The sequence below is a fragment of the Equus caballus genome, chromosome 3 (assembly GCF_041296265.1).
Source record: "Equus caballus isolate H_3958 breed thoroughbred chromosome 3, TB-T2T, whole genome shotgun sequence".
Classification (NCBI taxonomy): Eukaryota; Metazoa; Chordata; class Mammalia; order Perissodactyla; family Equidae; genus Equus; species Equus caballus.
Window position 1 is genome coordinate 86,459,660 of NC_091686.1, and position 14,562 is coordinate 86,474,221.

General features: G+C 37.6%; 1 protein-coding gene across 2 annotated transcripts in view; it reads right to left on the reverse strand.

The window, feature by feature from the left end:
- Nucleotides 1-10,587: 10,587 nt before the first annotated feature.
- The window catches only part of SLAIN2 (SLAIN motif family member 2), an 84,783-nt gene continuing 80,808 nt past the window's right edge, over nt 10,588-14,562 (reverse strand). For both annotated transcript variants that reach the window (XM_023638129.2, XM_023638130.2), the window contains one exon: nt 10,588-13,627. In XM_023638129.2, the coding sequence (XP_023493897.1) occupies nt 13,561-13,627 (67 nt within the window). In that variant the 3' untranslated portion in view covers nt 10,588-13,560. The remainder of the gene's footprint in view (nt 13,628-14,562) is intronic.

A 14,562-nucleotide genomic window follows, 5' to 3' on the forward strand; every position in this document is an offset into this window, starting at 1 on the left:
ATCCCCAGGCTGGGCTCACTTCTGAAGGGACTGAGACTTTGGTGGCAGCCATTATTGTGACCTAATATAGGCGTGCTGACACAGACACTGGCAGACGCCATTGGAGTTCTTCCCCTGGCCAGTTAGTGCAGGGCTTTGCCCCATCCACTAGAGCACCAATTTAATCCAGCTCAGCCAGAGCAGGCAGCCAGCCCTAGGGACTGGTCCCACCCAACAGCAAACCCTAGGGTAGCTTGTGGGCCTGAATATGTGGGGTGTATGGGAACTTTGCAGTGGGGTGAGTGGGTCTGCTTCAGTGGGTCAGGGTGTGTGCACAGGGCAGGGCAGTGTTGACAGGGTGTGTGGACCTTGGGCCATGGGGCTTATCAGCAACAGAAGAGCTGACAGCCACACAGGGGATTGGCCCCACCTTCTAGTGCCTGAAACAATTGTGTGCTACCATGCCTGGGGCTGGCTCCACCCAGCTGCACTCCTGAAAGAGCTGACAACAGCTTTGCAGACTGGAGGCCTACAGCAATTGTAAGCCCCTGAGCCTAGCAACCAGTCACACTGGGGGCCTACACACCTAACAGAAAAATTGCAGCAGAAATGTGCTACTAGACCTTGCAGCCAACTGGGCTGGGGCTCCCCATGCCCAATAAAGTGACTGAAGGGACCATAGCAGCCACACGCAGCTGAGCATTACAACCAGCTGGGCAGGGGGACAGCCCAGCCTCCCCATGCACCTGCAGTGAAAGAAACTCTGCCACAACAGAAGGACACATGTAGCCCACACAGGGACACTCCTGGAACATTCTGAACTGGTGAGAAGAGGAAGTACACTGCTGGGCCTGGTAAGGCATCTCTTACATGAGGCCACTGCTCCAAGATTGCGAGCCACAGTTGATCTACCTAAAACACAGATATAAGCACGGAGGAATAGGCAAGACGAGGAGACAAAGGGATATGTTCCAAGCAAGGGAACAGGACAAATCCTCTGAAAAAGAACTAAACGAAACACAGATAAACAATCTGACAAAGAGTACAAACTAATAGTCATGAGGATACTCACTGATCTTGGGAGAAGAATGGATGAATTCAATGAGAAGTTCAATAAAGAATGGGAAAATATAAAAAAGGACCAATCAGAAATGAAGAATACAATAACGGAAATGAAAAATTCACTAGAGGGACTCAAGAATAGAGTAGATGATACAGAAGAATGGATCAGCGAACTGGATGAAAGACTAAAGGAAAGCACCCAAGCTGAACAGATAAAAGAAAAAGAATTAAAAAAGAACAAGCTCAGTCTAAGGGACCTCTGAGACAACATCAAGCACACTAACATCCATATTATTAACATCCCAGAAGGAGAAAAGAGAGCCAAAGGGGCAGAGAATCCATTTGAAGAAATCATAGCTGAGAACTGTCCTAACCTAAGGAAGGAAACAGACATCCAGGTACAGGAAGCACAGAGAGCACCAAACAAGATAAACCCAAAGAGGCCCACACCGAGACACATTATAATTAAACTGTCAAGAATGAAAGATAAATAGAGAATCCTAAAAACTGCAAGAGAAAGGCAAGTTACACACAAAGGAAACCCCATAAGGCTATCAGCTGACTTCTTAGCAGAAACCTTACAGGCTAGAAAGGACTGGCATGATATATTTAAAGTGCTAAAAGAAAAAAACCTACAGCAAAGAATACCCACCAAGGTTATCATTCAGAATGGAAGGAGAGAGAAAGAGTTTTCCAGACAAGCAAAAAAAACAAACAAAAAAATTCAGGTAAAAGAAGTCTTCTTACCATTATTAACGTAGTCCCCAATTACCCTCTCCACAGGTAGCCAGTCACCAGTTTCTTTTGTATTCTCAGATGGTCATTGCTAATCAAGCAGATATCACACACGAACTGTTTTATTCCACAAATGGCACTGCTTGGCATCTCATTTTTACTTTTAACAATGTATCTTGGGTGTCATTCCACCCAATTCCATCATTACATATAGAGCTGTTGTATCTTGGTCTTCCTTATGCTGCATAATATTTCAGTGAATATTGTATCATAATTTAACCAGTTTCCTATTGATTGTCATTTAAGTTCAGCCTTTGCCACAAATTATCCTATAAAATATATCCTTGTTTTCACATTTACACAAACACATGTGCAGGTATATCTAAGATAAATTCCTAGACGTTGAATCCCTGGATCTAAACGTACATTTTAAATTTTGTTACAAGTTGCTCTCTAAAGAGACTCTCAGCAATGCTTTAATTCAATATGTGAGCTCCTACAATGTGCTAGACACTGTTCTGGGCACTTGAGATAAAATGATAAGCAAATCAAAGTTGTCTGCTCCTATGAAGCTTATATTGTGTGTGTGTGTGCGTGCATGAGAGAAAGAGAAGAGTTATCAAGAATTACTCCCAAGTGTTCAACTTGTTGCCATCAGCCAAGATGGATAAAGCAGGTTCGCAAGATCAGAAGTTTGGTTTTGCACATGTACACCCCAAGATATCTATTGGGTATCCAAGTGAAGATGCTGAGTCAGCAGTTGGGTATGTAAATCTGGAGTTCAGGAGATGGGCCTGAATTCCAGACATGTATAATAGATGATTTCTAAGGCATGAATCACTGAGTGAGTGCAGAAAGAGCAGTGGACCAAGGACTGGTTCCTGGGACACATCATATTAATAGCTGCAAGAATAAAATTGAGAAACTCCTGGTGAAACTGATAAGAGGAAAGGGGAGAGAGAGGGAGAGGGAGAATGCACAAACACACTGATATCAGTATGCGGGACGAAAAGGACAGCACTTCAGATTATGCATTCATTAAAAAGAACCATGAAAAACTTTACTAACAACTATATATATTTATTTATCTAGGACACATATAGAACTCCTACAAATCAGTAAGAGAAAGAGACAATAGAAAATCAGGCAAGCTATTTGAACAGACTTCACAAGAGGATATCCAAATGGTCAATAAGCATATGAAAAAGTTCTCACCTATCATAAGTGATCAAGGAAATGAAAAATAAATGCACAAAGATATCACCACATACTCAGAATGACTACAATAAAAAGGACTGTCAAGACCAAACATTGGCAAGGATGTGGAGCAATGGGAATATTTGCACACTGCAGGTGGGAATGTAAGCTGGTACAACCACTTTGAAAATCAGCTTGGAAAACGTGTGAATGTTACACATATGCACACCATTTTACTCAGCAATTCCACTTTTATATATATGCCCAGCAGAAATCCATGCACATGTACAAGAAAATTCATAGCGGCATTACTTTGACTTCATTGATTTTCTCAATTGTTTTGTTTTCAGTTTCGCTTTCTGCTCTTCATTCTTTCTTTCCTTCTGCTTTTCTTTTTCTAATTTCTTAAGGTGGAAGCTCATCATTGATTTGAAGACCTTCTTTTATTAGTTTCCTATGGCTGCTGTAACAAATTACTACAAACTTAGTGGCTTAAAACAACACAAATGTATTATCTCACAGTTCTGGAGACCAGAAGTCTGAAACTACTCTCACCGTGCTAAACTCAAGGGGCCAGCAGGGCTTTATTGCCTTTTCTAGTTTCTGGAGACGGCCCGTATTGCACGGCTTATGGCCTCATTCCTCCAGCAATGCTGGGCTGAGTCCTCACGCTGCCCTCTCTCGGGCTCTCCGTCTTTTGTCTCCCTCCTCCATGGATAAGGACCCTTGTGTTTGTGTTGGACACACCTGGATAATCTCCACATCTCCAAGTCAGCTGATTAACAACCTGAATTCCACCTGCAACCTTAATTGCCCTTTGCCGTGTAACTAACATATTCACGGGTTCAAAGCATTAGGATGCTAGCTCTTTGGAGGGCTATTATTCTGCCAACCACATTTTTTCCTAATATAAGCACTTAAGACTATAAATTTCCTTCTAGTTACTCTAGCGTTTTGGACCTTCATTTTCGATCAACTCAAAATATTTTCTAATTTCTCTTGTGACTTTGTTTTTGATGAATGGGTTATTTAAAAGTATGTTTTCAAGTTTCCAAATAGTTGTGTTTCCAGCTATCTATCTTGCTGGACAGGCACCTCATTTTACCGTGCTTTGCTTTATTGTGCTTCACGGATGTTACCTTTTTTACCAGACCCTCCACCAGCAAAACGATTACGGCTTACTGAAGCCTCAGATGACATTTAGCATTTTTTAGCAATAAAGTATTTTTTAATTATATACATTGTTTTTTTAGACATAATACCATTGCACACTTAATAGACTATAGTATATTGTAAACATAACTTTTATATGCACTAGAAAACCAAAAAATTCGTGTGACTTGATCACAACGTCCACTTTATTGCAGTGGTCTCGAACCCACAGTATCTCCTAGGTATGCCTGTAATTGATTTCTGCTTTAACTTTGATTCAGAGAAGAAAACTTGTTAAGTTTGTTTTATGACCCAACATATAATGTTTTAGTGAATATTCCACATGCACTTAAAAAAGAAGGCATATTCTGCTGTTATTGGATTGAGTATTCTTTTTTTTTTTTTTTTTGAGGAAGATTAGCCCTGAGCTAACTACTGCCAATCCTCCTCTTTTTGCTGAGGAAGATTGGCCCTGAGCTAACATCCGTGCCTATCTTCCTCTATTTTATATGTGGGACGCCTGCCACAGCATGGCTTTTGCCAAGTGGTGCCATGTCTGCACCCGGGATCCAAACTAGCAAAGCCCAGGCCGCCGAGAAGCAGAATGTGCACACTTAACTGCTGCACCACTGGGCCGGCCCAGATTGAGTATTCTTTAAATGTCCATTCGGTCAAGTTGGTTGATAGTGTTGTTGAAGTCTTCCATATTCTAATTTTGTCTACTTGTTCTATCAATTATAATTGTGGATTTGTCTATTTCTCCTTTCAATTCTATCAGTTTTTGCTTCATGAAATTGAAGATCTGTTATTAAGTGTACATTTTTAGGACTGTTATATCTTCTTGGTGAATTGACCTTTTATCATTATGCGATTTTCCTTTTTATCCCTGACAACATTCCTTCTTCAGAAGTCTACTTTGTTTGATAATATAGTACCTCCAGCTTTCTTTCAATTGATGTTTGCATTGTACATCCTTTTGCTTCTAACTTGTCTTCATATTTATATAAAGCATAAAGTTATAACAGCATATCATTGGGTCTTGCCCTTATGCAATCTGACAATCTCTTTTAATTTGATGTGTTTAGATCATTTACATTTAATGTAATTATTGGTATAGATGGATTTAGGTCTACCATTTTAATATTTGTTTTCTGTTTGTCCTCTGTTTTTGTTTTTCCATTCTACCTTTCCTGGCTTCTTTTGGATTATTTGAATCTATTTATTATTATAACTTATCTATCCTTTCTCTCAATTGCAACTGCAAGATACATGCTCTAGGGATTGCAATAAACATACCTAATCTTTCATAGTGTACTTAGAATTAATATTTTACCAGTTCAAGTAAAATTTACGTCTTACAGTTATATAGGTCCCTTTACCCTTCTTACAGTTGTCACCTGCATTGTTCCAAAATGCACTGAAAACTTCTCTTGACATTATTGTTTTGCTTTCAACATACATATTTTAAAGAATTTATAAAACCTGTTTTTTATATTTACCATATATTTAACACTTACGTTGCTTTTCCTTCATTCTTGTAATTCTATGTTTCCCTCTGGCATCATTTACTTTAAAAGCAAGTCTGCAGACAATAAATTCTTAGTTTTCCCTCACTTGAAAAATGTCTTTATTTTGCCTTGATTTCTGAAGAAAATTTTCACTAGATAGAAAATTGAGTTGATAATTCTTTTTTTCAGCACTTTAAAGATATTGTTCACTATCTTCTGATCTCCAGGGTTTCTGATGAGAAATCTGTGTTCAGTTGAATAGTTGTTCCACTGTATATAATGTTTTTATCTAGCATCTTTCAAGATTTTTTCCCTTTCTCTCTGGTTTTCAGCAGTTTATGATGTGTCCAGGTGTGTTTGAGTCTGTACTGTTTTCTTTGAGTTAAGCAGTTTATGATGTGTCTGAGTGTGGTTTTCTTTGAGTTTATCCTGTTATTAACCCAGATAGGTTCAATCACTGAGATTCTTGAATCTGTAAATTTATGTCTTTCAACAAATTTGGGAAGTTTTAACCATTATTTCTTCAAATAATTTTTCCGTACTTACCCTTTCTCTTCTTTTCCTGGTATTCTAACATGGTGTGCTGGAGTATGCTTGTATCAGCTCACAAGAGTTGATTCTGCACATCTCCTCCCTACTCCACATTCAGCGATGTCATGATGATAGCTTGAAAATGGCCATGGTGGGAATATTTACATCCAGACATTGGAAAACACTACAAACAAGGGCTTTTTTCTGAGAGCCAGTTTACCACTGGACTCCAGTCACACAAATGTTAGACCTTTTGATTTTGGTCCTCTGCTTTCTGAAACTCTGCTCATTTTTGCTATTTTGTCTCTCTGTTCTCCAGATTGAAAAAACCCTATTGATTTCTCTTCAACTTCACTGACTCTTGTGTCTTCAGTCAGCTACTAAATCCATCTAGCAAATTTTTAAAATTTCAGCGGTTTCAGTTCTAAAATTGCCATTTTTTTAAAATTCTACTCTCTTGAGAACTTCTGTAGTTCCATTCATCTCTAGAGCAGTTTCTTTTACCTCATATTATAGTTACAACAGCTGCTTTAACTTCTTTCTGACAATTCTAACATCTGGATCATCTTGGTGTTGACATTTGCTGCTTTTCTTCTTGAGAACTGATCACATTTTCCTGGTTCTTTATACATTGAGTAATTTTAAGATTATATGCTGGACATTTTGAATATTATAGTTTACACTCCAGGTCCTGGCAAAATATTCCAGACAATGATGATTTTTAGTTAACCATCAACCCAGACAGGTTCAGACTCTAAGTTCTGTTCCATCTTCTGCTGGCTGTGGTTCCAACTCCTGCTCAGTTTACACAGGCTTTGTTATGCTATATTGGCTCTCTCTCACACGTGCACTACTCAGTAGTTAGTCTGTGTCATGTTCAGTGGTTTAAATTGTAGTTCGGTTCTCAAAGGCTTTGCTATGCTGCTTTGGTCTTTTCTGAGTATGTGTAGCTCAGGGTAAGCTTGGAGCTTGTGCCAATGAAAGGCCTCCCTTCTCCAGCTCTCCTCTCTCTGGGATCCTTCCTTGTCCCACAGGGCCCCTGCCCTGTCCTTCGACTAGATATATGGGGTTTCTCTTGGAATTTTAATTCCACCACTGTTGCTGTGCAGTTCCCAAAATTCAGGCCCCTTTCACGACAAAGACAGTAGAGAAAATAAGAGAAAAACGGGGATTATCTTCACACTCTTCCCCATTTCCTCTGTCTAGAAAGACAGGGTTTCCATCTATTTTAACTGTTGGCACTGCTGGCTACCAGGGCTTAGCTGTGGGCTTACCAGTGACATGCCATGAGAGAAGAGGAAGGAAATGAACCCCCCAACATGCTCTAGCTTCCAGGAGCTCCTTTTTTTCTTGTCTTTTAGAGTTTTTCTTCCATAGGTGTTTCCTCACAGTTTCCTCTGGTTTAACCTGTCCAGGGATTCACTATGACAGTTCTGCTGGGTGCTCTTTTCCTGGCTCGAGGCCGAGAGAGAACAGAGGGGAAAAACAGGAAACTCACCCTCTCCAGGTTTGATGCTTTTCCCCAATCTGCCTGCTTTTGTTTACTTTCCAGTGTCATCAGTTAGTTGCCTTTTGCATTCTTCCCAAAATTTTCATTTGTAAGTGGGAGAGAGAGGCTTTTGAGGGCATACTCACCCTGACTACGCCTGAAGTCCAAAGTCGCATTATTTTTAAGAGACCCAAACAGGAAACAATCCAACTGTCCTTCAACATTCATTCACCATTAGAATGAACAAATCGTGATCTATTTAAACAATAGCATATAATATGGCAATGAGAATGAACAAACTACAGTGACATCAGCAACATGGGTGAACTTCACGTTATTTTTGTCATTTAGTCTCTGAGTCTCAGAGAAACATTTTTAGCCTTTAATCAAAATAAAATTTACAGAAAAAAATGACAAAGAGAATGGTTCCATTTATATAAAGTTCAAAAATAGGCAAAATTAAATTATAATGTAGAAGTCAGGATAGCTGTTATCTTGGAAGAGGAGGAAGTAGTGACTGGCAGGTGGCGTCAGGAGAGCTTCTGGGGTGCTGGGAACAGTCTACTTCTTGCCTACATGGTGGTTACACTGTAGTCACAATAATTCATTTAGCTGAACATTCGTTTTGTACACTTTTCTGTGCATATTTTATGTATCAATTTAAAAAACATCAGAAAAATTTACTCTTCCTTCTGGGAAAAATGACAGAATCTTAGCTTAAATTGACCTACATACTAAGGGGAATTTATAATAAGGATACTTTGTTGTTTCATGGAATTCAAGGACAGGATGATACTGGGTCTCATGAACAACTGAGCCAAGGGCTCAAATACTATCTGAACCTCCTCTCTCACTACAAATGCACCTCCAGGAAAATACGACCACTGACATGAAACAACCATTTTGTATAATATGCACTGAGACATTCGTGGTGTGCACCTGTTGTTTTGTTTGCCCCAGACTAGGCCCATTTACTGGGGACAGCACCACTTTCAGGGAAAATGGTCTTCCCTCATTCCATCCAGATGGTTTTCATAGGAGCTACATAGTTCCTACTTAACCCCAAACACCTGGCCACAGTCAATTAGTCTAGTGATGGGCACCTGACTTACGCTGGGGACTCCTAGTCCTAGAATTTTTGTTCTTGGGACCAGAGTTCTATTTTTTAATAGGCACGCTTAGGGTGGGGCGCAGAAATCTGTGTTTCAACAACCTGTCGGGTGATTCTAAAGTTTGAGAACCCTAATATAGAGTATCTTGATTCTTTATTTGGTTGTCTATTATTTCTTCAAAGGTAATTTGTTTTAAAACTGGAATTGTATTAATCAATACTGTCAATTCATGGCTTGGTAGACCCTGTGGAGCAGTTCAAGTATCAATAAGAGATACTATATAAAGAACTATGATAATACAGGCTTGGTAAAGATTGATGTTTGTATACTCTTTCTGGAAGTTTTTTTTTTTTTTGCAGAATTCACCTAAATCATAGCAGTCATCAGTGACGTCAGAGTCCAGAAAAAGTTACACTGTCAACTATGACTATGATCCTAATTTCATAAGAAAATAAAAAGACAATATCCTCAAATTTAAGTGGTCGAGTACCTATGACATTAAGTGCTTTTTCTTCTATATAATTTGGTTTTCAATAAAAAACAATTTTTCATAAGGAAAATCAATTAATGTTATAAAGATATAAACAACATGACTGGTAAAAATAAATCAACGAATATCTGCAATCAGGAATTGAAAGACGTGTGTCAATAGCAGTTAATGTATACCTCTGTTCACAAGCAAACTCATGTCAGCATTGTAAGTGAAAAATAGTTTCTCATCTTGAACAGAGACTTTCTACTCTTTCATTTAATATTTTATAATCATGTCGGGTCAGCACATAAATATTTATTTCTGGATGATGGGATTGTGGGATCCCAAGGTAAAATGTGGGATCAAGCTTTATTTTCTGATTCTTTCTTCTGTTTAAAGAAAAAATATTAAAGTTACCCAGTGTAGATAAAGAATTGCTCTAAAAATTGCCATGCACTTAACACAGTTTTAACCAAGTTGTATTAAGTAAGGCCCATAAGTGAAATCTGTTCCATCTTCAGACTAGTAATGAGAGTGGTTGATTTATATTTAGGATCATTCAAAATACATTAAGGGCTGCTAACTGCCGTTTCATGCTCATATGAATATCCTGTTCACTACCTCCCTCCAGGGTGGTTTCTCTATCATTTATTCTGCTTTTGTAACTCAAAGCTAAACTTTGATACAGCAAATACTTTACAAGAACATGGGTTTTCCTGTTGCACTATGTATATTACAAGTTTAAGTTAACTTCTATTAATTGACTTAGAAGAATAGTGACATTTTAAATGGTTCTTAAAAGTTTTTAGGTTGGGCTTGGGAGAAAAATTCAAACATGATGTCATTTCTCTATGCCTCATCAGTGAGACTAATTACACGGAGGACAGTAAAAACTTCCAAACGGAATGTTGGGAACAATTAAACAGTGTACAATTCTTGACTTTTCCCATTCATCCATAAGAGAAAAGATGCACATGATCAACTAAATATTCATATTTGGCTTGAAACTGCATTAATTTTTCCTCTTGGAAACTCTTATGTAATGGCTTTTTGCTTGTTTTATATATGTTAGCTTTTTCTAACTAGGTATCAATTCAAACAGGTGAAAAAGTTCCAGGAACACACCAGTTTTGAGTAAACTATAAATTTACTCCAAGTAATCCACATATGAAATAACCAGGATGGAGAGAATATAACATGATATATTCCAACCTCATGAAGATCGAGTCTGAAAGGGCAACATGATTTGGGTTTGCGTGTTTAAAAAAATCACAAGAGAAATTTATTAAAACCAATTGTGGGCAACTGGAGGGTGGGGGGCAATCTTATAGCCAGAAATTAATAAAACACTTAAAAAACAAATATAAATTTAATAATAAACATTATGGTCAGGCTGTTTATTAAGGAGGCAACCACACATACAAGTTCGGCTATAGAAATGTTTGTAAATCAAACTTCATGTGATCTAAAAGGACCATGCGTAATGGCAAAAATGGACGCCTGTACATTCAATAAAAAGTTAAACATACACATCTAGATCATTCTAGAGTTACACAAACATCTGGGGACACATATGTATCTAATTTCCTTTCCAAAAAAACTTTTTTTATAAAAGTGATGTATTGAGATAATAATTTTAAAAAGTATCTGACTATTATGAATGGTCCCTAGTTTTACAAAATGTGATTTCCAGGGTATGAAAACTGAAAAGAGTCAACTCTTCAGAGAGTGTTTATATTATACAAACAAGTTTTGTAGAAAAATGATCCAGCAAATGCTTGAGTTAAGAATATTTATATTTTTTCCAATTCTTTACACTTTTATTAACACACAAAAAAATAACATTCAAACACTGAGAAAATTAAATAACTTTGGAAGCAGAGCTCATAGCTTTCTGCTTACATATAAGTGACAACTCTGGGCTGTTGGCACAAAAAAATAATCAACATTCATAAAACCCTTACTACTATATATCAAACATAAGTTAAAATCATAGGCACTAGTTTATCAAATCCACATTTCTTCTGTAAAACTAACCACAGTGAATCCTTAGATTTTCCCAAACAGAAAAATTGGCAATACACAAAGGCTTTCTAGTAAAAAGGCAATTTTTCTCTTTAGGAAACTAAAAGCCAATAGTCTGCGGTAGTACAACAGCAGGTAAAATAATACTTTACCCTACTCAGATCCAAATATTCTTTTAACAAGTGATGAAATATTTTAAAAAAAATAGACTTTTTTTTTCTGATGCAGCCATTTAAAAACAAAGTTAAATAACCTGAATACTCCTTTTGAAACTGAAAACCTAACTTAAAAATGTAATGGGTTTTTCATAATAGAGTTAAAATTCTTTTTAATTATTAGATTGCAGCATTTTTTTGCAACGTTGCACTGAAAACTGAGACTTATTTTGTTTTGTGTACATGTTGTTTTAAAAAGAGACAGTGGCTAATTCTTTCTTTCACTTAAATTTTTACATGAGATACCCCCCTACCTGAAGCAGATGCTTTCTTTATGTTCCTCTGAAAAGCAACATTTTCTTAGTTCATCATCATGTGGAATGCTGGTGCCATCCTTTCCTGACCCACACCCATTCACCCTCAAACTCAAGGATAAAATGTCTTCCTTGCATTATACACCAAAATACATTAGCGCTGGCAGTATCAGTCTCCAGCTGCTGTGCTGACTGACTCCCTATTGGTCAAGCTAATAAAGATACCACAGTGTCAGTCATGGCAGAACAGGGGGCTTGGCTGTAAAAGTTTTATCATTCTCTCAACCTATCAACCTCAATGTGATTCTGAATATCAAGCTTCCCATTTCTCTCTCAGTTTCCTTTGCCAACTTACAGAATGTCTTTGACTGATAGGAAAAGAACTTATGTTCAAATCTCTAAAATCCTTTAGGTGACCTGATTGGGAATATTTTAGAGCTGTTCAAATTAAATATTTTAAAACAGACTTCACTATGAAAAATGAGAAGCCTGCTGCAGAAGGAAATTTTAGTCTGGTAATTGTCTAATAAAACCGAAACAAGTGATTTCTAGGATATACATAAGGGCCATTAGAGAGCAAGTATTTAACAGGTTAGAGTCGCATGTAGTAGGTTTCATCTGTTACCAAAAATGCCAAAACTGATGAAAGGCAGAATCTAAGTCAAAAGGGACAGTATTTTCAAAGGATGTTTTATACAGTTACTCAGTTTAAAGTGGATCAACTTAAGTAGGATTCAGCAGGCTACATTTTCCTACCATACAACAGACCGTTGTGTCAATTAATAGTAACAATACAACTGTCATTACCAGAGATTTCGTAAGTTAAGTGCATAGATTTCCCCCCCTCTTTCACTGTATGGTTTTGTTCCAGGTTGTAAGCACTGAGGTGGCGTTATTTATATCAAGAATAAAGACACATACTACTTGCTTTTTCCCATCATGGAAACCTGCCAATAAAAACAAGATCTCTTAGGTTCTGCTACAGATAACAGCATGTGAAGAAGTTGGCTTCAATAGCAAAGGCTATCTTTCCTGAGCCAGGAGCTATAAAGTTTAGAAAGATTGTACAACTGATATCAAGCCCTTTTGGCAATCAAAACAAACACACAGAAGTCCGATGTGTCAATGCAACATGATGGATGCACAGCGTAACACTATCTGGTGGTGGTGATATGTGAGCTACATCCAAAACTTAAGATTAAACAAAACGACAATTTTTCCAATGAATCTGCAAAAATAATTTATAGAATTCTCCCAAATTTAGGTATCATGTTTTAAATCTCTAGCCCAGGTTTCTTTCCGCTCCCCCACCTCCATCTCAATCTAGTTTCTTGAAGTACTAGTGAAACATTTTAGATAATTAGTCAGAATATTAGTTCTCATTAACACAAATATTTATTGATACTATTCATACAGTAAATTAGGTTGAACGTGAAGTTTTGGATAGCTTGAATTCACCATTTTCTTGTGCACAAAGGTACTCTCTCATTTACAAATGGGCATTTCTCTTTGGCATCCATTAGTTTTTTGCCCAGATATTGGCCTCTGTCAAATATTTAAAAATCAACTTAGTTTCCATTAAACAAAACTAAAAGTGATTCCATAGAGAGTGATTGTATGATTACCAAACACATCTGATGTTAAATGTCATTAAAGTGCTGCTTGATCATCTCTGTCAGTTTGTGCTAATCAAGACAGAGAGGGCTGGGATTTTATAAATCCCAAGAGTCTTATCTGAACAGTCTGCATATAAAAGTTGTCTTTTAGCCTGGTGAAGGGGTATCGGGTATCCATGAAGCTGTGGACCTCTGCATTCTTGTCTTTGCTGGTCAATAACAGCCATCTTTCCAACTGTCATCTTTCATGCTACCATAGGTTTTAGGAGCTGGCAAGGATCTGAAATAAAGCAATTTTATAAAGTGATTTGCAAGGCTTTAGGAAACATTATCATATTATCTCCCATATATATTAATTACTTTGCTGGTAGCATCACGATCCAGTGAAGCCTGTTTCAGGGGACCACTGAGATCAAAGTTCTAAACAGCTATTAGTACAACCCAACCCTCCAACACTCAGCATTTCCACAACTGTCAAGTTTCACTGGGCACCACCTGACTCCACCTCTTTTGTTAACACAGCTACTGGAGTAAAAGAAAGGAAAAAATTCTCTCATCTTTTCCAACCACATGGATCACCAACTTCACTTATTTGAGGGGCAGAGTGATGAATGTGATAAAAGGCTTAGTGTCACCATGACTAGAGAGACAGAATGGGACAGCACCTAAAAGGACTTTTTAGGGGCTGGCCCGGTGGCACAGCAGTTAAGTGCGCACGTTCCGCTTCTCAGCGGCCTGGGGTTTGCTGGTTCGGATCCCGGGTGTGGACATGGCACCGCTTGGCAAAAGCCATGCCGTGGTAGGCATCCCACATATAAAATAGAGGAAGATGAACACAGATGTTAGCTCAGGGCTAATCTTCCTCCAAAAAAAAGGACTTTTTAGTCAGACATACTTGGAACTGAAGGTCTTACTAGTTGTGTAGTCTTTGGCAAATTACATAACCTCGTTAAATTTCAACATTCTCCTCTGAAAAATAGGAATAACAACAGTACCTACATGTTTAATATTATTGTAAAAATTAAATAAGGTATGTATAAGCCAATTAGCATAGTGCATAACAAAAAGCTGTTGTACTCTACTACTGAATTCAGAAATGTACTATGTTTATCTTAGAATAAAAGTAGTAGAGATAATTTTAAATGCCTATGGGAAGAAAGAATTTATTTTCATGTAGATAAATAAAGTTTAATTATATTTGACCCATAAGTTTAC